This window comes from Leptodactylus fuscus, chromosome 2, assembly GCF_031893055.1.
Source record: "Leptodactylus fuscus isolate aLepFus1 chromosome 2, aLepFus1.hap2, whole genome shotgun sequence".
NCBI lineage: Eukaryota > Metazoa > Chordata > Amphibia > Anura > Leptodactylidae > Leptodactylus > Leptodactylus fuscus.
In genome coordinates, this window is record NC_134266.1 from 108,167,101 (window position 1) to 108,190,164 (window position 23,064).

At 39.8% G+C, this 23,064-nt stretch overlaps 1 protein-coding gene across 1 annotated transcript in view; it reads left to right on the forward strand.

The window, feature by feature from the left end:
• ACACA (acetyl-CoA carboxylase alpha) overlaps positions 1-23,064 on the forward strand; it is a 290,659-nt gene that overhangs the window by 41,277 nt on the left and 226,318 nt on the right. The window contains exons 17-24 of the mRNA XM_075264375.1: positions 327-472; positions 819-969; positions 2,046-2,180; positions 2,929-3,075; positions 7,344-7,532; positions 10,729-10,829; positions 13,161-13,249; positions 16,736-16,860. Of these exons, the coding sequence (XP_075120476.1) occupies positions 327-472; positions 819-969; positions 2,046-2,180; positions 2,929-3,075; positions 7,344-7,532; positions 10,729-10,829; positions 13,161-13,249; positions 16,736-16,860 (1,083 nt within the window). The remainder of the gene's footprint in view (positions 1-326; positions 473-818; positions 970-2,045; positions 2,181-2,928; positions 3,076-7,343; positions 7,533-10,728; positions 10,830-13,160; positions 13,250-16,735; positions 16,861-23,064) is intronic.

Sequence of the window (23,064 nt, forward strand, 5' to 3'; positions counted from 1 at the left end):
TGATCCTGGTCCCCCGTGGCCAGAAAGTGAAATAAAACAAACAAATAAATAAAAACACGTCTGTCCCCGATACTCCGGTGTCTCCCAATGCAGTCTTATCCTGGGGATATCCCTGCCGCACATGACCGCTGAGGCCAATCAGTGGCTTAAGAAACAGGACACTGCAGCCACAGAGAACTTCTGGTAAAAGAAGACAGCAGAACAGCGAACCATCCTGGGATGGTTTATGAAAAAAATAAAAGAATAATTGCACTTTCAATTGAGCATTTTTATTTCACTTGGTATTGGCGATGTCTAATTGTGATTTATTTGTTTGGAAATTCCAGGTTACACGTCAATCTCCAAATTCCTATGTTGTGATAATGAACAAATCTTATGTGGAAGTAGATGTGCATCGGCTGAGTGATGGTGGTCTACTCTTATCCTATGATGGCAGTAGCTATACAACATATATCAAAGAAGAAATTGACCGGTACTACATTATTTTCCATATTTGTTTATCCGTGTTTGTCTCTTTTTAAAGGGGGACTTCAAAGAGGTGATTTAAAAAAAAAATTAAACATTTTTGAAATTTCTCTTTGCCACCTGTGCCAGAACGTAGATTGTCACTTTAATATCTCCCGTTATAGTCATCAGAGTGAAATGAACTTCAACAGTTTTTCGACAAAATCGATCAAAATTATCTTGTCAGTGTGGCTACATATTTTTTGGGTAATTTAGTACACAATGGGATGTTTTCAGCAAGAGAAATGTACAGAATAGCACATTTCTTAGTAATTTTTTTTTCACAAAGTTCCGATAAGTTTGTTTTCTTATAGGTACCGTATCACTATTGGAAATAAGACTTGTGTTTTTGAAAAGGAAAACGATCCTTCTATTCTGCGCTCTCCATCTGCTGGCAAGCTTATTCAGTATGTGGTGGAGGATGGAGGCCATGTCTTTGCAGGGCAGTGCTATGCTGAGATTGAGGTATTAAAAAAATTGTAACAGGTTGAAAAAACACACAAAGCACTATTATTGGTTTTGGATGTGTCATCTGAGTACATTCCACTGCAAACTTGGCCACACATCAGAAGTATAATAATATATAATAATGAGTATAGTAATGTTATTTTCACATTCACATAACTTCAGTTGTGTTTTCCATAGAGAGCTAGAAATTGGATAGGTAGGTTCCTAGGAATCTTAAGGGTAAGTTCATACTGAGTTACGGCCTCAAAACCCTGACCAAAAGGTCTTTTTTCCAGGAGCCGTTTTTCCGGAAAAAAAGAAGCGAAGTGCTCATTCTTCAGACCGAGTCGTCTCGCAATTCGGCCTGAAGAAACTCCCTCCTATGGACTAGGCCCATTCATTGGGCCTAATCCAGAGCAGAATGCGGGGCTGGATGCCGGTGCAGTGTATTGGCTTTCAGTCGCGGCTACCCGATTTTTGGATCGGAACCTGAGGCCGCCTCAGGTTTCAATCCAAAAAACCCCGTGTGAACTTACCCTAAGAAGTGTTATCCGCTATGTTTTAATGCAATTTAAGGTGTTGTTCATACCAAACTTGTTCAATCCCATACAATTCAGGGTCATGAGCCGCCGAACAAAAAACAAATTTTAAGAGGGTTCCCCATCTTTAGTCTCATTTCTATATGGAGAGAGGAGGTGGGGGGATAAGAAAAGAAGGAGCTTTTTATCCCAACCTAAGCACTTTCCTGGCATAAGTACATCTAGATGTCCTGCATTTTCCTGGCGCTGTTTCTGAGCCAGAGACAGCTGTAGGGCAGATTCTTCTCTACTTACTTTGTGCAGTGCAGTCTCCATCCACCAGTTCAGAGCGTAATAAAACTACAGATACATAATGCAGAAAACTATCAAATAGTATAAAATATTTTATTCAATGGCCAGACAATTTGCAACTCTTCAAGTACACCTTATCCTGAAAATTCAAATGAAACAACCAGTATGCTTTATGTACTTTTTTACTCTACTGCTATTCATGTTTCCAAGTTTATTAGCAATGTATATATTTAGGCGTAAAAGGGATCTTTCCTTGCATTACAGGTCATGAAGATGGTGATGACCCTGACAGCCGTGGAGTCAGGTTGCATACATTATGTGAAGCGTGCTGGGGCTGTTCTTGAGCCTGGTTGTGTGATTGCTAAACTTCAGCTAGATGATCCCAGCAGAGTTCAGCAGGTAGGCCATTAAGAAAAGCCTGAAAGAGTGCTTGTGTATACAAAGTATCAACCTGCAAAAGGATTTTTTTTTTTTTTTTGGGGGGGGCCTCCTTTATTAAGAGAGTGTTTAGTTGTTACCTTCTATTGGTACATCCTCTTATACTTTCCTAAAACGTTCTTGAAAGATTTATGAAATATGCCTAACAAAAGCTCTTTGATGTAACTAGCAACCAATCACAGTGCAGCTATAATTTCTATTGCTCTTCGAGGAAGAAATATGCCCTGTAATTGGTCTTTTGTTTCACAGTTTTTGTGAATATCCCCCATTAAGTACTGTCAGGTGATGCCCTTGAAGTGGGATTTTCAAAATCTGTAAAAATGTATAAGAACAATGCCACAAACCACAAACATAGTAAGATGCTGTACTTCCAGTTCATTGTGTTTGATGCTACTTAGTTATCACAATTCCTGGATATCTATTCATGTACAATGAGAAGTGATTATTTGAAAGATTATGTGCAATTCGCTTGGCTATCTGTATGCGTACAGATGAAGAACATTTATTCAGAATACTATATTTCAGTTAATGAAAATATAGAATGAAAATACTGCCCAAAAACATGTCAAAACTGCAGGTAGTTTTTGTGTATGCTGTTTTAACTGCACCCAACCTAACTGTGTAAGTGTACCCTTACAATAGAGAGATTAATGTCATACATGTATTGTGTACGTATGTGTGCAAATGCTAACTTTGTTACCTGTTTTAGGCTGAACTTCACACAGGTGCTTTGCCTATTATACACAGCACGGCTTTGCAAGGAGAGAAGCTACATCGGGTTTTTCACTATGTTCTAGATAACCTGGTAAATGTCATGAATGGATATTGTCTTCCAGAACCTTACTTCAGCAACAAGGTAACTAACACTAAATAGTTTTTCAAATTGAATAATAGTTAAAAATCACAGCACAACATGTGGTATTTCTTGTATATAGACTGGTTTTACACAGTTGTATTTGGGCTAGTAAGACTGACGCCACACATTGTAGTGAATTCCATTCACACATTGCAGAAAAATACCCGCAGCGGAAAAGCTGCAGTTTCCAAAACTGTGACATTTTTGCAGATCACATACCTATGGAAACACTGGCGATTTATATATAGATAGAATTGAAGCAAAAACTCTGCAGAAGAAAACTCTGAAAACTGTTGCAGGAAAAACAATGATGCGTTTCCACCGCCGGGCCTTAGCTTAACTTCATATGGAGGAATTTGGCACTGATTTCACCTCAAAATCGGCTCCAAATTCTATCCGGAATCTGCCTGCCATTCAGAGTCTGTTAGCAGTAAATTGGTTATAAACCTTGGGGTAAAATTTTCTGTAGCTCACTTTTTTCATTTAAAAAAAATAAATGTTTTTTTTTATATCGAGGGGAATTTACTAACCTGTCTATGCCATTTTTGTCACAATTCCGTTTTCTTGCGTTGAAGATGCACCACATTCCTCCATCTGCACCTCTGCTGTCAATTTTACCAAAAGTGGGTGGGCCAGGGTGAAAACATATATTTATTATAACTCATGCCAGAAAACTAGCATATAATCTTCTCCAGTTTCAGACTGGTGTACGCTTCCATTCTGGGGTAATGGATTGCCTTAATAATTTAGGCTGCCTCACGACTGTTTGGGGCCACTGTATAGTATTCACTTCGGTAGCTTTTGTTTTTTCCAGGTGTATATTTCCCACTCTATAGATAAATGTGGTTTGAGTTGATCCTTATTGCAATAGTTGGCGTAGTTATTGCCGGTATTAGTGTTTCCAGTAGATTCAGATGGTCGTAATATTGTTGTGTGAATAATTTCCAAAATCAGGAAAGTCTTTCTTAAAAATGCATTTCAACAAAATCTGCAAGGTGCCCTTGCCATTCACCATTCATGCAGATTTTGTTGAAAGTAAAACATTCCTGATGTTAGACATTATTCATACAGCAATGATATTATGACCATCTGAATAATGTCCAAAATCAGGAGTGTCTTTCTTAAAAAGGCACCGTCATTTCAACAAAATCTGCAGGAATGAAAGGTCGATTATATGAATGGTAAGGGCGATTATATGAAACTTTGTAATATATTTTATCAGGCTGTCGGGCTTATCGTCTGATAAATGATGGATGTTGGATGTCCGTTCTGAAAATGTACGCCTATCATAAAGGACATTGATGGACACTAAGCTGATGTTAATGTGGCAGTTTTTTTTTTTAACTAATCCATTTAATGAATCATTTTAAAAAAAAACGGTCACATCAGTTAATGTCCATTATTGTCCGTTTTTTTTTCTTTATTTTTTGTTCTGCTTTAGGAGCATAGGCAGAAAAAAAACAGTTAGTAATAATGGACAACCATCCATTACTCTCAGTTAGCCATAGGCATTAATCTTAAAAAAATAATGGACGCTTACCATCCATCATAAGTCTGTTAAAGAGGACCTTTCACCACTTTTGGGCACATGCAGTGTTATATACTGCTGGAAAGCTGACAGTGCGCTGAATTAACAGCGCACTGTCGGCTTTCCCGATCTGTGCCCGGTGTAAAGAGCTTACGGTGCCGGTACCGTAGTGCTCTATGGTCAGAAGGGCGTTTCTGACCATTAGCCAGAGACGTCCTTTTGCCTCGCGGCGCCTATCGCGCTGTGCTGTGGAGCGGGGAGGAACGCCCCCTCCCTCTCCTGATAATGCTCGTCTATGGACGAGCTGTGTGAGCAGAGGGAGGGGGCGTTCCTCCCGGCTCCACAGCACAGCGCGATAGGCGCCGCGAGGCAGAAGGACGTCTCTGGCTAATGGTCAGAAACGCCCTTCTGACCATAGAGCACTACGGTACCGGCACCGTAAGCTCTTTACAGCGGGCACAGATCGAGAAAGCCGACAGTGCGCTGAATTCAGCGCACTGTCAGCTTTCCAGCAGTATATAACACTGCATGTGCCCAAAAGTGGTGAAAGGTCCTCTTTAAGTTAAACGGACGCAAAAGTCCTACACCCTGCGTATTATGTCCATTAAAATATCGGACATGTGAAAGATTTGGTGAAAACGAATACTAATGACAACAGATCAAATGTCATTAACCCCTTCCCGCCAATGGCATATTTCAAGCTTTGTTTTTCGTTTTTGACTCCCCTCCTTCTAAACCCGATAACTTTTTTTATTTCTCCACTCCCAGAGCCATATGAAGTGTTAATCTTTGCGGGACAAATTGTTCTTCATGATGCTACCATTAATTATTCTGTACAATGTACTGGGAAGCTGGAAACAAAATTCAGAATGGGGGGGGGGGGATTTGAAGAAAAAATGCATTTCTGAGACTCTTACGGGCTTCGGTTTTACGGCGTTTACCGTACAGGAAAAATATTTTTATAGATTTGTAGAGAGGACGATTTCGGACACAGGGATACCTAACCTGTATGTGTTTCACAGTATTTAAGTACTTTTATATATGTTCTAGGAAAAGGTGGATGATTTGAACTTTTAATATTTTTTATTTTTTTTAATGATCACTAATGCAATGCATTACAATGCTAATGCTTTGCAATGCAATGCTTTGCAAAATACCAGTGCTTCTATTGCAGGCTATCTAGCATAGCCTGCAATAAAAGCAATAGAATGACAGGCTGGGGAGCCTTCGCAAGGCTCCCGGCTGTCATAGCAACGTGACGCTGGCCCTGGAGTTTACTCCGGGTGCCGGCGATCACTAAGAAAATGCCGGCGCCCACACGCCACGGGGAAAATGGCGCCTCGGTCAGCTTTGGGCGGGCACCGACCGGGGACATTACCGCTGGTTGTCTACTGTATATGTCATACTACTATGGCGGATGTCGGGAAGGGGTTATTAATAATAATAATAATAATAATAATAATAATAATAATAATAATTTTATTTATATAGCGCCAACATATTCTACAGCACTGTACAATTTGTAGGGTTCAAATGGAATTTTTAATTGATTTATGACAGATCTATTAGTGTCTCTTTTTAACATCTTGTAACATATGCTAGCATTGGACGCTACTAACGGTAGTGTGAATGCCCCCTTATTCCCATTTTCTGACTGACTCCAGACCTGCTCATGCCTATAGAAGTCTACGTAGGGGAGGAGTATGCAGGAAGTGTAGGAGATAGAGAAGAAAGCTAAGCTTAGATCTAAATATAAACAACTAAAGTGCTTCCCTCACATCAATATATATCATGACTTCTTTATAGATGTCATGCATAGTTCTGGTCGTGTTTCTTAGTGAGAGAGACAGTTATAGAGCAGATTCTCTTGTACTTAAAGAAGACCTTTCATGTCCTTGGGCACCTGCGGTTTTATATACGGCTAGAATGCCGACGGTTGACAATCGGCTTTCCCGTTATGTGCCCCTGGGGAAGAGCTAAAGGTGCTGTTACTGTAGCTCTTCAATGTCAGAAGGGCATTTATGACAATCTGTAAGGAATGCCCCTCCTGACAGTCTGTCCATAGCACTATACTGTCAGAGGGGGGGTTCCTGGGTGCTGGGCAGTATGGAATGCCCCCTCTGACAGTACAGCACTATGAACTCTACTGTCAGGAGGGGCGTTCCTCACAGACTGTCTGAAACACCCTTCTGACAGTGAAGACCTACATTTATGGTACCGATAGCGCTTCACCAGGGGCACATAACGGGAAAGCGCACTGTTGGCTTTCTAGCGGTATATAAAACCGCTGGTCCTCAAAAACCTGAAAGGTCCTCATTAATGTGTGCAGTGGATGACAGATTCACCCATCAGTTCAGAGAGAAATGAACGCTACACATACAGCATGCAGAGGCATAAAGTCTTATAATGACCTGAATCATGTTACTCCTCATCTGCACACACATAGCAGCATATATTGAAAAATCCAATGAAACAACAGGTGCACTTTAAAACTTCTGTACAGAAAAAGGACTTCCTGCTTGCACATGAGCCCGTTGTTGTAATACAGCCTTAGGATGAAGCGGTATATCTAGTGCTGCCTTTTGAATGCAGATATAGAATATAGAGTTCTAATTTTAGGACATACAAACTTCCAAGAGTAACTACATCACATCAGACTTGCTTTGTACAAAAGTGCAAGTCTTTTTCACTTTGAATTTCAGTGTTATGTCAAAATGTGACTGACCTTTTTTCTTGACAGGTAAAAGACTGTGTGGAAAGACTAATGAAGACCCTCAGGGACCCATCACTTCCTCTGCTTGAACTGCAGGACATCATGACAAGTGTGTCAGGGCGTATTCCACCAAATGTGGAAAAAGCGATAAAAAAAGAGATGGCTCAGTATGCCAGTAATATTACCTCTGTGTTGTGCCAGTTTCCAAGCCAACAGGTACTGTTTCCGTGTAGAAGATTGCAATATCAGCTATTTTAAGTATTATTCAGATAATTTGGTGATTAAAGCAGAATTACATTATTATTCTTAGTATAAGACCTTACTCGGAGAACACAGAAATTTTAACAGATCTAATGGTTATTTCATACGGATTGATGGACGGATGGCCATTTTTTTAAATGTCTGGTTTGCATCCGTTCCATTTTTAACGCTGAGTGTCATCTATTTTACCTGTATTTAACTGTCAGTGAGACAAACACATGCACTTCATTACTTTTTTTTTTAACCTACCAACTAATCCATTTTTAAAGAGAGTTTATCAGTGGGAAACTCATTATCAAACTAATGACAGTACATTGTAGGGATGTTTTTACACTTTCCAAAGATGTCTGTCTTATTCTGTACTGCAGCTCCATTTTCATGAAAATCAGCATTTCTCACTTATTTCTTTGGGTGACACAGCAACATGGGTATAGACCAGTAGGAGGCTGACACTTAGGTAGAAGATTTAAGTAAATGTAAAGATTAGTAAGTGAAGAAAAAGATTTTGGCCCCACCTACAGGCTATACCCTCTACACAGACACTGTGCTAACCAGTTTTAACCTAGTATCCGTATGAGGCAGACACAACCTGACTCAAGTCTTTCTCTTGTACAGCGTAATCGGGGTCATTTGTCTCTCATTGTCTCTTTCCATCATTCGGACGCCTTGTTCGTTCTTCCTGAGGCCTGGCTGCTTCCCAGGCTTCCATCTCCTGGTGGATTCGGTTGGCTATCACATAAGCTTATCAACTCAAGGACAGGTCGCTGCCTCTCTGTGTGGGGCCGTTGGGGCCTTCTGGGCTGTTTGACATCAGACCTCCACCGCCCGGGTCTTGAAAGGCTGCCATCTGGGTGTCTGTCCACACTTTTTTTCTGTGCCCTTTGTTTATTTGTGCTCTTTTTTGTTTATTTGTGGGTTTCTCCTACTGCTGCGGTACAAACTGGCTAGCACAATGACCACGGAGAGGGTATAGTCTAGTCTACTCCTAGAGTTAGCCTCATAGTGGCCAGGTTTATACCTATGGTGTGATACCCCCCAATGAATACAAGAAAAGGATTTTGCGGTGAGTAGAAAAATCCAATTTTTATATTTATTCAGGTTAGCTGAAAAGGCCTTTAGGGGTGTTTCTTCTCCTGGTAGGGCTAACTGATGACAAAGTGGGAGATGTCACTCAAGCAACTGGGGGAGCAGACAGTGAAGCCACAGCAGGAGAAGAAATTCCCTTAGAGCCTTTTTCAACTAATTTTCATAAAAATGGAGTGGCATTTCAGGATAAGAAACGTTGGAAAGTATAGAAGGTACTGTCATTAGTCTGATACCAATTTTCCTACTAACAGGCTCCCTTTAACAAACATAACACAGACGTCAATTCTTTTTACATCAGTTAAAAAAAAACTGGTATGCTGATTTATATTGGGGCTAGGTGGCTGTTAAAACAGACAAGGATACAGCAAATCAGTTTTTTAATGAACGTGAAATACTGTCAGCCTATGAAAAGGACATGTGAATAGTCACATTAAATTTGCTCTTAAAACGGCCATGTGACGTCCATTTTTCACAGTTATGTGAATATGGTCTTAGTCTTTTTTGACCAGTTTAGCACAGCCACTACTTAAAAAGTAAACTGTGGCCTGGACACATGATATCTGAATATATCATTCATGCACTGCGTGTTTCCAAAACTAGGCAGGGCTATATAATGGTTGATTTCCATCATAATGTTTTTGTGCAGTTTTTTTTTTCAGTTTCATGCTCTATTCAGAATGAAGTGCAAAACATTTTACATCTGTGCCTTCCCCATTTTTGTGTATCATTAAGGCTAGGTTCATATCTGACCTCTGAAAACCTAATTTAAATAAAAAAGTGATTTCCTTAGGAAACCTGCGGACCATGGACTATAATGAGGATCCACATGGTTTCCGCCCAAAAAGGGCAAAAAATGCGTTGAGAAAAGCGCTGCATTTTTCATGCAGAGAGGGGAACGTAGGGAGACTGGGTGCAGATGTGAACCAAGCCTTATATGTGATTCGATGTGAGGCTACTGGGGGATCTGTAAAAATGAGCAAAAGCAGATCATCAAAAATCTGTCATTTGAATAACTATATTCACATCAATTGATTTTAATGCTGCCATGTGATGGCTGTTAACATTATTCATATGAACAGAGCCTTGCGCAATTGAATTCAGAAGAAAGGAGAATTGTTGGTCTTCCCTTTGCACTTATACTTCATTTTTGGATCCACCCCTGTGTTTGCCTCAAAAAAATGTCATTAAGGCTAAGACCCCACGTTGCGGAAACGCAATATTTTTTGTTGCAGATTTTGCTGCGGTTTTTTGAGCCAAAGTCTGGAGTGGATAGAGAAGAAGGTAGAAGTATAAGAGGTTCCTATTTATTTATCATTCCTTTTGTAGTCATTCTTAGCTTTGGTTCAAAAAACGTAGCAAAATCAGCAACAAAAAAAGCTGCGTTTCCACAAGGTTGGGGAACCATTTTGCAAAAACACAGCACTTTACAGTACTTGCAAAGAGGAATGGATTCTTGCCATACATTGCAGAAAAAAATAGCAACAGAAAGGCTACGATTGTAAAAAAATGTTGCAGCATGTCAATTATACCTACAGAAACTCTGCTGTTTCTGTGAAAAACTACTCCGCTCTGCTCTCATCCGCTCGTCACACAACCGCCTCCAAGATTTCTCTTGTGCATCCCCCACACTATGGAACTACTTACCAAGACACATAAGACTAACCCCCACAATTACAGGCTTCAAGAAGGCCCTGAAAACTCACCTATTCAGGAAGGGCTACAGCCTCCAACACTGTCACTGCACCACCATCTGAACGGTCTCACCCCTCAACTTCTGTCTCTATCCCTCTTCCTTCATAGACTGTGCCAGTCGGTCATTGCTAGTATTATATTTGTTTGTATATTTTGTGTACCGCATGTAAGCGCTCAAATGTACAGCACTATGGAATTAATGGTGCTATTTAAATAAATAATAATGATTAATAATAATAATTAATTGGTATGTTTTGAGTGTCCTGTTTTGGTATGACAATGCCATTTTTCCCTTTTGCAAATTATTTTGTGTTTTAATGCATGTTCTTTAAAACTAGAAATATATTCATTTTTTTTTTTTTTTTTTTCACAGATTGCAAATATATTAGACAGTCACGCAGCTACACTGAACCGTAAATCTGAACGTGAGGTTTTCTTCATGAACACACAGAGCATTGTGCAACTGGTGCAAAGGTGAGATGTTAAATGAACAACCAAGTGCTAAAAGCAGTCTTCCATGACTAGAGATTTGGTTCAGAGAGTTTTGATAGTTGTTTTTTACTGACAAATAGAAAACTTTACTTGACAATCAATTTCAACACAATTTAGATTATTTATTTATTATTGATTGTTTATTTATTTTGGTTTTTTGTGTTTTAATTTTTTTTTTCAAACAGAGAGCTGTTAAATGAGTTGTCCATTTTCAGTAGATTTATCAAATGGTTTCTAAAAAGTTACACAGTTTTTCCAATGCACATTCCATATCAATTCCTTTGTATTTTAGATTTCTGCTTTTTTTCAATCAATCAATCAATCAATCAATCAATCAATCAATAGCTATGTGATGAACATTCCATGTTCATGTGAAGAACACACAGTTGCACAGCTTTTTACAATTCTGTGTGTCCATCACATGACCAAGGACTAATTTTTATCCATTGAAAGTAAACAAGGAATAACAGCAAGCAAGATATCTAGAAGACTGTGAGAAATTGATAGAGGAATTATATAATAAAACTGTATAGTTCTCAGCACACAAACAATAACAACTGCTTTTTAAGACCTGTTACAGTGATTTTTTTTATTTTATTTCTTTATTTTTTTGTTACTGCTGGAGATATCAATGCCATTAATTTCAGCACGTTAATATCTCCCCACTGTCAGAAGAATGGGCCTGAGTTGTAAGGCCTGCCTTTCTGACAGTGCGGACAGTTGGCGGCCGAAATTATCAGCACTGATATCTCCAGCAACATGGCTCATATCGGAAAAGCTGACAGTGTCCTGAACTGAAAACTGGAAAAAAATTCAGAATGAGCTGGAAAAAAATGCGTTTGTACCGATTTCAATTTTCATTTCATTTTTATGGCATGGCATTCACTATGTGGTAATAATGACATGTTACCTATTTTCTGTGGGTCAGTGCGATCATGGCATTACCAAATTTAGGTAGCAAACCCTAATCACTCTCATTCTCCCCCCAAAAGGGCTGCCATTGGGAACTGCCCATCAAGTAACATCTCCTTTAAACGTGGCATAATTTTGCTATTCCAGATAGAAAAAAATCTAAGCAGAGAGAGCAGGTGGGAATGCCGGGTAACGAAAAAGGAGAGTCATCGACCAACCAAAATCTCAAATGGCTGAACCCACCTATCCCATACGTAGAGGGTATGGACAAATAAGAGAGGCCAAGTACCCAGCGTCGCTCTACCAATCAGTTCAAGCCACGGGGCTGTCAATAGGGACGTAGTATATTCAACCCAACCCCACCCCAATCTGAATTCAGCACACTGTCAGCTTTGCAGTATCTGCCTCGGTTGCAAAGATATTGGTGCCTTTCGTTTCAGGAACTGTCACTGTCAGAGGGCTTGACCACATAGGTCAGCACCATCACTGGGTGCTGAGAAACTCCCCTCCAGGCAGTACAAAGTTATAAAAGAGTACTGTCAGTGGGTGTTCCTCACTGTCCAGTGATGATTCTGAGCTGTGATATTGGAAGCCAAAACTAAAGGCACCAATATCTATGCAAAGTGTACTAAATTCAGTGATATATTACTCTGCCAATGTTAGAGGACATGAAAAGTCCTCTTCAAGGAAGCAGATTGACTGAAGAATGTATCATGTATTTATTAATTTATAGTAATAATTATCTTCGTTGGCCTAGTTCCAACCAGTTATTAGGTTTAGGGGACAAGGACTTTTTCACATAGGGACAAATTTGTTTGGATAATTTTTTTTCCCTTAATAAATCACATTACAATTGAAAGTATGACAGATGTGTTTAGTAACATGACTTAAAATGAGTCCACCTAGTTCCTATTATTCCTTTCTTTTATTGCGTAGAGTACAACAGTCTATGTTCATTGTGTTCTTCCAAAGTACTGGTTAACTGATTCAATTGTGACCATGTTATTCTTCCAAATTCACATGCATGCTCTGACTTTTATTGACCATAGTTTCTGTTGTACCATCATAACCTTTGTCTGTTTTACACATCATTAATTTTATTTGGAAGTTTTCTTTTATTGTGCATCACACTTCTGATATTAATGCTAGATCTTGTCTGATCATTTTTTTTCTATCAACCTCCACACTATTTTGCAATCTAGGAGCTAAGTAATAAGACGAGTAATACTTCTTAATGACTGCATTGTATAGAAGCCATGGTCTGTATGTGCTTTGTCATAGTGCCTTCTTCTGTGGTGTACTTGTGATAGGCCTTCCAGTATTTTCTTGTTTTTTTTTTTTTAAAGGCGATCTGTTAGTGTATTATATTGGTTTTATTAAATATTGATATTATTTTGTTAGATACCGAAGCGGCATTCGAGGCCACATGAAGGCAGTAGTCATGGATTTGCTTCGGCAGTATTTGAAGGTTGAAACACAGTTCCAGCATGGTATGGCCTACATCTTCTTTATTAGTAATATGAAAAGTAAACCATGTAACCTTTGTCATAGTTTTTGTGTAATTTTATTCCCTTGAAAATTGCAGTGATTAAAATAGTCTTTGACTGCCATCTTCTGGCGACATATGGTAGTGTTGGAGCACTCCTACTGTACCGTATATGGAATGTTCTTGCACTGCAGTTTCCCTAATAACATACGAGACAACATGATCTTTTCTGCCACTTAAATTTACACTCATTTGAACACACATTTGCAGATTCAGCTCCTAACCTATGATCTGACAGATAATCGTTTTATACACACATTTGTGTATTTTTCTTGACACTTGTCTGTTTTTATCAATGTTACACACACTTTGTGGACAAAAGTATTAGGGCCCTAGACATTACATCGGTAGAAGCTTTTATGATGGCTCACTATAAAGTCCATAGGCATTAAATGAGCTTTCCCAAATCAGGGTTTCAACAGCCCTCCTGTTACCTATCCCCTTCAGTCCTTGTTTATCATCTCAGGGCTCGTTCACATCTGCGCCCCGGGTCTCCGTTTATACAGGTTTCCGTTTCCTGCCCGAAACTGGGCAGGAGACGGAAACCAGCAGGCATTTTTCAAACCCATTCATTTGAATGGGTTTAAAAAGTGTCCGGCTGTAAGCGCCAGTGAGTGTTTTATGCTCTCCGCGGTGAAACCATATTTTTTTTAACCAGACACAAAGTCGGACATGCAGGACTTTGTGTCCGATTTAAACCCCCCCCCCCAAAAAAAAAAAAAAAAAAAAAAAGGTTTCGCAATGGAAAGCCTAGAACGCTCACCGGCGCTCACGGCCAGACCCGGTCTGACAGGTTCTGTCTTCTTCCAGCAGAGGATGGAAACCTAAGTACTACGACTGAATGCTGGTGTGAACCCAGTGTCAGTCCAGCAGTGTGCTCCATGCTTTTTAAATTGCAGTTATCTCTGGATTTACATGTAGATAAGAGACATTGCTCAAGAAACTTTACTAGCTCTTATAAAAGCTCAGTAACTGAAAGCAATATGCCGAGAGAGACAGAGCGATACAGCAAAGTACAGGTGGCCCAGGAACAGGGACTGAGTCAATAGTCAGCCATTACAGCTAGTTTGGAGGACTGGTACCTAGGCAATCTGCTGTAAACCCTAATAAGGCATACAGTGTTGTGAAAAAAGTATTTGCCCCTTACAGATTTACTTTGTTTTTGAACATTCATCACACTTAAATATTTCAGACTATCAAACAAATTTGAATATCAGAAAAACCTCAGTAAATACAAAAAGCCATTTTTAAATGATTATTTTGTTTATTAGGGGGAGGGGGTTTAGCTACCCAAACAACCTGGCCCCATGTGAAAAAACTATCCCCCCCCCACTCCATGAATTAAGTGCGATAACACATTTTTTTGGAAAGCCATTCAACTAGCCACATCCAGACCTGATTACTGCCAGACTTGTAGAATGAAGAAATCACTTAAATAGAGCCTGTATGAGAACATGAAGTAGGCTGAAAGATCTCAAAAACCAACACATTATGCTTTGATCTGAAGAAATTCAAGAACAGATGAGAACCAAAGTTATTAACATCTATCTGTCTGGTTAGAAAAGGTTAAAAAGCCATTTCTAAGGCTTTTGGGACTCCAGCAAACCACAGTGAGAGCTCTTACCAAAAAAAATGGGGAAAACAAGTAACAGTGATGAAACTTCCCAGGAGTGCCTGGCCTACCAAAATCACTGAAGGAGTGCATCAATGACTCCACTAGGAGGTCACAAAAGAACCCAGAACAACATCTAAAGCTCCACTGGCCTCACTTGCCATAGTTCAGGTCATTGCTCATCATTCAATAATAAGAAAGAGACTAGGCAAAAAATGGTATCCATGAGAGACTTCAAAGCGAAAACCATTGCTGTGCAAAAAAACAACATAAAATCCATCTTATATTTGCCAAAGACTTTTAAAATTATATTCTGTGGACTGTCGAGACAAAGTGGAGCTTTTTGGAAAGTATATGTCCCATTACATGTGATGTAAAAATAAACATTGTGGTGGTAAGTGTGTTTTTCTAGGGCTACTTTGCTGCCTCAGGACCTGGAAGACTTGCTGAATCCTGAAGCAGAATGTCTGGCCATAAGTTCTGTAGCAAGACAATGATCCGTTGCACACCAGCATGTCTACTTATGAATGGCTGAAAAAAACAAAAACTAAAAAACAATATGAAGGTTTAGAGTGAACTGTTCAAACTGTCAAACTCCCGACTTAAATCCAATGAGATGCTGTGGCATAATCTTAAACAGGCTTGTCATGCTTGAAAATCTTCCAATGTGGTTAAGTTAAAACAATTCTGCAAAAAAGAGTGCGCCAAAATTTCTCCTCAGAGCTGTGAAAGATTCATTGCCAGTTCTCACAAACACTTGATTGCAGTTGCTGCCGCCAAGGGTGGTGCAACCAGTTATTAGGTTTAAGGGGCAATTACTTTTTCACATATGGCCAAGATCATTTGGAAAGCTTTTTCATCCTTAAAGAGGACCTTTTATGTCCTCAGGCACATGCGATTTTATATACCGCTAGAAAACAGACAGTGCGCTCAATTCACCGATCTCTGCCCACTGTCAGAAGGGCATTCCTGACAGTCTAACTGGGTTGTGAGGAATCCCCCCCCTTACAGTATTAGTTTTTGTTTTTTTTCTTTGCCCTCACATTAGTCAGAACTGAAACTAAAGAACCGTGATCAAGCCGTGATCCAAGATACTATTGGATGTATGATATCTTGTTTCTTTTCTGGCAAACTGGATTCAATACGATGTGCTACAGTCACTAATAATAATAATAATTAGGTTTTGGCACACAGTTGCTAGTGCAGGGGCTCCTAAGGCTGCAAAGATGCCCATGCATCAGATGTGTGATTTGGGGTTACCACCATTGAAAATGGGTCAGTGACATACTTTCAGGAACCAACGGGAAACCCTCACAACAAGCAACAGGGTTGTTCTGTCCAGAAAGCTTTTTCAATTGATAATTGTAAACTCTGACATAATGACACATCAAGAGAAATTTACAACTAAAAACCTAGTTAAATACTCAGAATTTGGAGTTCACCAAGTAGGTAATATTAAATGCAGCCTATGACACTTTAGCTGGGAGTGTTATATGATGCTTGAAAAATGTTTTAGTGAAAAACTTTCATTTAGTATCCAAGTTGGACTGACAGTGGCCAAGACTGATAAGGGACTGACTTTCTAAAGACTTCTATGTTGCCCTTGGAAACCTCCTAGGTTTCTATCCTGGAGTGATCCATACTAGCAACAGTGGATTTGTTAAATACACCATAAAAGAATGACATTTTTTAATTGTCTGTGTTGCGTTCCACATGTATACATGTCATTATCCTTTGTAATAATTGGTATTGGTACTGTACTATATTTTTTATCTAACACATATTTTTTGTTTCTCCATCTGTTTTTTTATCCTGCAGGTCATTACGACAAGTGTGTCTTCAGTCTTCGTGAAGAGAATAAAAGTGACCTCACGATGGTTCTGAATTACATCTTCTCCCATGCTCAAGTCACCAAGAAGAATCTTCTAATTACTATGCTAATTGTAAGTCACCTATTCTTACCTTCCCTAGTAATTATATGTAGATCACTGTAATAAAACTGTTCAGATACATCTTTTTCATAACTAAGTATGTATTAATTACATAGACAGATCCTGTTCTTTAACTCTACGGAATAATACATTGCTTACCAGTCATGATTATTATATTCATTGCCCTTCACTAGCTTTTTGCGCTCAGTTGCACTGTTGCCATTGGAATTGTCTCTGTAAGAGTAAGCTATTATAATAAGGGTTATCCTAGATATGATAATAATAAATGCAGAAGATGGTAAGTAAACTGTACCCCCCTGTGTGATCTCTTGCTGCTTTTAGCAGTGTTGCTTTAGCCCCTCCACTAGGATTTTTTTTTTTTTTTTTTTACTTATCTACGACAATGATGTGCCATATTCCCTATGCCGTTGCTTCAAGCTTATCACTAGCTTCAGTGGCACAAGGCTTGAGACTACTGAAGCCAGTGATTGGCTGCAGAATTTGTATATGTATATGGTCAATGTTGTAGCTACTGTAAGTAAACAAAGTCTAGTAGGGAGGACTGAAGCATTGGCATTAGAAGTGGCGTGTGATGTAATAGGCCAGTCTCTTTATTCAATATGTCATTCTCTTTATTTATTCATTTATCACATCGTAGACAACGTATTTAATGTAGTACCACTCTATGTCATTGTACTACATAAATATGGGGCCGTGAACCACACCATTCCTGCAGTATAGCAATAATGGAATGCTTATTTCAGTGTCTTATCCCTCCCAAAATTTTATTTTTATTTTTTGTTGTTTTTTTTTTCTTTAAAAAAACTATGACTACAATTGTGGCAAAAATGTATTTTCATGTAATTGTGTGACAGCACCGTAAGCCAGTATACAGTGCAGCTGAGGTGCAGTTAAAACAGATGAAGCATGTAATATAAATGTGTGTCACATGTAAAAATTACAGCATGATAAACTGAAGCAAAATCACATGCTGTTTTGATGCTACTTTTAAAAGCACCTCAACTACACACAGCACTTGAGTACTCCTTTCTACCTACAACCATGAAAGCAGGTCCACTAAGCCTTGACTTGCTAGGAATTGTTTTCCCACTATGGAAAAATGTAGAATTCTTTAGACATGTAATAAAGAGTAAACACGTGTTGGGGCTGGTTGTACTTGTTTACATGTTTCCTCACAATGAATTGTGTTTTGCTGGGGTAACTACTTAGATCTGCACATTGCACTTATGCACACTGCAGTTGTGCACTGAGATGGGAATGTCGCTTTAAAGGGGTATTCCCACGTCGCATACTCACCAGTCTTCACTGCTGTAAAATCTTCTTTCTTTCTGGTTTCTTGCGTCATTTGGTGGGTGGGGTTTCACATGCAACCTGTCGTTTAGCTCAGCCCCCAAATTAGTGTGTAGGTCCGCCCACCACGTAGCCTGATCCTATGGGGTGGCTGAAGGGCTTGTGATGTCATCAAAGGTCCTCAAAAACACTATATTCACAATATTGTTCTATGAAGTACAGGCAGGAGCAACTCCAACTGTGTTACATACAGAGACTGCCTGTCTCTGCCATAATGAACACAATTGAATTAGCTAGCCTGATAACTGGTAGAACAGAAGACGAGTTCAGAAATGAAAACAGCTCCTCTCCCCTATCTGAGTGCAGGACCTAGGTCACGTGGTGTAGACACAGGAATAGCTAGAAACACAGGCTCGCTCCCGTGCACTTAGCCCCTCCTCCCTCTCCCCTGAGAGCAGGCAGATACATCACTTGACTTTTGAGCAGATAAGTCAAGGGCTGTGTCAACAATGAATTGCATAAAGTAAGATAGTGGACAAACAAAGCAATTTTGCTGAAGCAGTGTATTTAGGAAAAGTCTTAAATCCACATTAACAAGCAGTATAGATAGGATCCTTGTGATGGGACAACCCCTTTATGGGTTTCAGTGCCAAATTCATGGAAATTTTAGTTTGCATGATGTACAGGCTAGTCCAGCAGCGTGTTCCAAGACTAAATTGCACATTATTACTTCTGGATTTAGAAACATAAACAACAGAGGCACTGATCCAGGCACTGTTCTAGCTCTCCTCAAGTTCACAGAGAAATGAGAATACAGTTGATTAGGATTTGGAACTGAAGTCACCAGCCAAGCCACTGCTACTAGATAGCAGAGGCGGTCTGAAACCTAGTCAATACACCTGTAAACTCTGAGGATACATATTCAGCAGTATATGGTAAATAGGGGAGATACAGTGAAGGAAATAATTATTTGATCCCTTGCTGATTCTGTAAGTTTGCCCAGTGACAAAGACATGAATAGTCTATCATTTTAAGGGTAGGTTAATTTTAATAGTGAGAGATAGAATATCAAAAATAAAATACAAAAAAATCACATTGTTGTATATATTTTATAAATGTACTAGCTATAACCCACGACTTTGTCCGCTGTCCCCTCACCCTTGCGCGATCCACCTGCAGCTCCGGCCCTCCCCTTTCCCTCCACCCACGCCCCTGGCTCTCCCCTTACCCCCCACCCACGTCCCCCTTTCCCCCTTTAGAGTTCCAGTCACCTCATACATCTACCCCTTCCCCCAAGCACCACCCACCCGTGAGCTCGGTTACCGCCCCTCCCCCCCCCCCCCCCCCCCCCCCCGCTTGTCACTTCTGCAATGTGGCCCCCCTACTTGCCTTCTGCCCTCTGGAGTGAAGCCCGACCCCCCCCCCCCCCCCCCCCGGCCCCCTCTGTAACCCCTACCACCAGCACCTCCCCCAAACCAGCAACCCCCTACCGCCCCCCCGTGCCCCCCCACCCCTCTCCCCCTTAAGCAAGCCGGTGATCCCTGTTCCCACAGCATTCCCCATGTAGATGCTGGAGAGCTGTGTGCTTTCCGTGTGTGCGGTCCTTTCCGTGCTCTGTGTGTTCCCAGTCGCAGAGTTCAAGGGTAGGTGCGCCTGGGCTTGTTTGGGCCGGGTGCGCTGCTGCATGCTACGCCGGTCTGAGGCAAAGTGTGGCCGGGCGGCATGTCAGCAGCGTTTGGCTCCCCTTTTAAAAATTGCATGTAGTTTTTCAGTTAACCGATAAAAAATAAACGCTGTGTGAACCTAGCCCAACCTAATTAGTAATCTGTACATTACCTATGCCTATATAATATGATATATTCCTTATGATAAATCTAAATAAATTTAAAAACGCCAAATCCAGTGCCATAGACTTGAGACATCAATATATTATGTCCCCTATCGTCCTCTATTAATGTTGAATACCAGGCTGGACCTCTGAAAATATAATCATCGGGTGTATGATGAAGGCTGTGATCTTGGCCTTGGCTCTCATATGTTTTAATTTGTGAGAGGGGCGAATGTGCTGTTAGCTAGTGTGATTCTAAGTAACGCTTGCCTTAAGAATCTCATTATTCGAACATAGAACCGTATTTCCTCTGAGAATTCCGGAGTAGCTTTGAGCTGGGCCTGTTCATTTCTCAAGCAATCATAGCCGCGTGATGGAGAGAGAAAATGGCAGCTGTTCCTAGCTCAGGCCTTCAATTTTCTTCAGTGTCCAGCCATTCAAGTGTGTAATTACATAGGGATGACGGGAAAACGTCAGGCCTTGTAAGGGAACTGCTTGCAGGCTTTTGCTTGCAGACTGTGAGAGTGAAGACAAGAAAAATTCAATTAATGTGCCTGTATTTTGTGTGTGTCGTATATAATTATTAATGTATGCGCATACACTGCTATGGAAAGGTCTAGCATGTATTGTAATTTCATCGTTTTCACCCGTATACACTTCTTGCGCCAATTGAAAATGTATTGTTCAAAGTGTAATGGGGTGAAATTAAACTAGAAATTTTATATGCCTTCCTTTATGTGATTGTGAAGTTTAGGACTGTTTGGAATAGATTGTGCTGGGCTGTTATTACACCATTACTGTCGAACTATGTTAAATTACTGTAAGTCTCATGTATAACAACCATTTGTAACCATGCGAGCATTTTATCCATTCCATGTGACTGTGAACGAATGGATAGACAGTGGTAGTTATGTCAGACAGATCTGGACTCATTTATATAACCTTTATTAGTCATATTTGCTCTCTGTAAGGCATACATTTCCGTTCTGAGAGCAATATTATACAATTATAAATATAAATATGAGGCCCTCAATGTAAGAGAACACTTATTTCAAGCAATTCACTTGGCAAAAAATTGTCAATATTCACAACATGAACAGAAGATATAATTATTACTATTGCATTTTTTTGCACTGAATTTGTTTTAAAATATTTGTAAATTCCATCTTTGTATTGGGGTGAATAGACACAAAGTGTGTTTTACCAATCCAGGAAAATATCAGAATAACCTGTCATGTACTTCCCTAACAGTATTTCCGTATTTCAGTGTTACCTGTGTCTTGCATTTTTCAGCATTTTCTTCTCCTTTTTTTTTCTTTTCCGAGCACAGCTCAGATAGCTCTGATATTGTGTTATACTAAAAACCACATTGTCATCTCTCCAACCTGCTATTGAGTGGCTTTGTAATGAACTGGCAAAGGGTCCTGATCAGTCTCCTGGGTGAGCTTCTTCTGTTCCCCCAGTCTCTGTACTGTGCTCCATCTGCTGCTTCATTAGACATAAGAACTGGCAGTCTGCTCACAGACCACCCCATCCACAGACAAAGCAGCAGCAAAATATTTTGGATGTTAAATGTAAAAAGACTATGTAGTTCTGCTCACATATTGCAATGTCAGCTGGTGAAATGCTAGTTAGAAAATGACCTGTGTTCACAGCTTTCCTACATCACAATCCATTTCTTCTAAGCTTCAGTTCTGTGCAGTTTAATCCCTCAGCAAAAAGTTCCAACTCATGCTGTTCGGTTTTTCAGTGAATACAGAGATTCTGAACAGTTAGTGGCAGACTTTTACAAGATTAGTATATTAACCTCTTCAGGACCAGGCCTAAAAGTACCTTAAGGACCAGGCCTAATTTTTCAAAGCTGCCGTGTCACTTTATATGGTAATAACTTTGAGACGCTTTAACTTTCAAAAGTGATTTTGAGATTGTTTTTTTCATGACACAATGTACTTCATGTTAGTGGAAAACACAAATCAATATTTTTGTGTTTATTTATAAAACAAATAGGAAATTTGATGAAAATTTGGAAAAAAAAATCACAATTTTCAAAATGTAAAGTGATCTGGTTTTCGAACAGATAGTCATATTAACCAAATACATTGATAAATATTATCTACCATATCTCTGCTTTATATTGGCATCATCAGACAGGAAAGTAGATTGTGAACTACTTTCCTGTCTGCATGATTCCTGCAGAGATCAGGCGGCAAGCACATGGACCCCATTATAGTCTATGGGGTCCGTGTGCTTTCACTGGCACACCACTTGCAGTTGAGTTTGGTATTCCATTCGGGGAGGGTCCTCATGTGGACCCTCCCAGACAGAATACAAATGCAGATGGGAACGAGGTCTTACAAGTGTAACAGCAATTTTCTAGATTTACATGAAAATTCTGCTAAATAATTTTTTAGGGACACCTTCAATTTTGACGGTGATTATAAAGGCCTATATATTAGAAACCCCCATAAATCACCACATTTTCAAAACTGAACCCCTCCAATTATCAAAACAGCATTTGGGAAGTTTATTAACCCTTTTAAGCATTTCATAGCAATTAAAATTTGACGGTGAAATTTTGACGTTTTTTTCACTAATACATTCATTTAGCCCTAAAATTAACACCTTCACAAAGGGTTAAACGAGAACATTCATCTCACAGTTTATCATGTAATTTCTCCCGAGCACAGAAATACTCCACATGTGGGTGTAAACTGATGTTTGGGCACATGGCGGTGCATGGAAGAGAAGGAGCGACAAAATCACGGTCGCAAAATAACGCGGCGTATGCGCTCCTAACTCCCATTGAAATAAATGGGAGCATTTTGAGCGCGTCATCTGCCGGCACGTGTATACGTGCCAGATCACGCTCAATGTTACATCGTGTGAACTTACCCTTAGAGAAGTAAATAAAGTGCTTTGCATTTTTGTCCAGAATCACATGCTCTATTAAATGAGACTAAGGGTCCATTCACACGGAAGAAAATGGTGAGGAATTTGGTGTGGAATTTTCCACACGGAAAAAAAAGCCTCCCATTGATTTCAATGGGTTCAGCTAGCTAGTGGAATTTCCGCTAGTC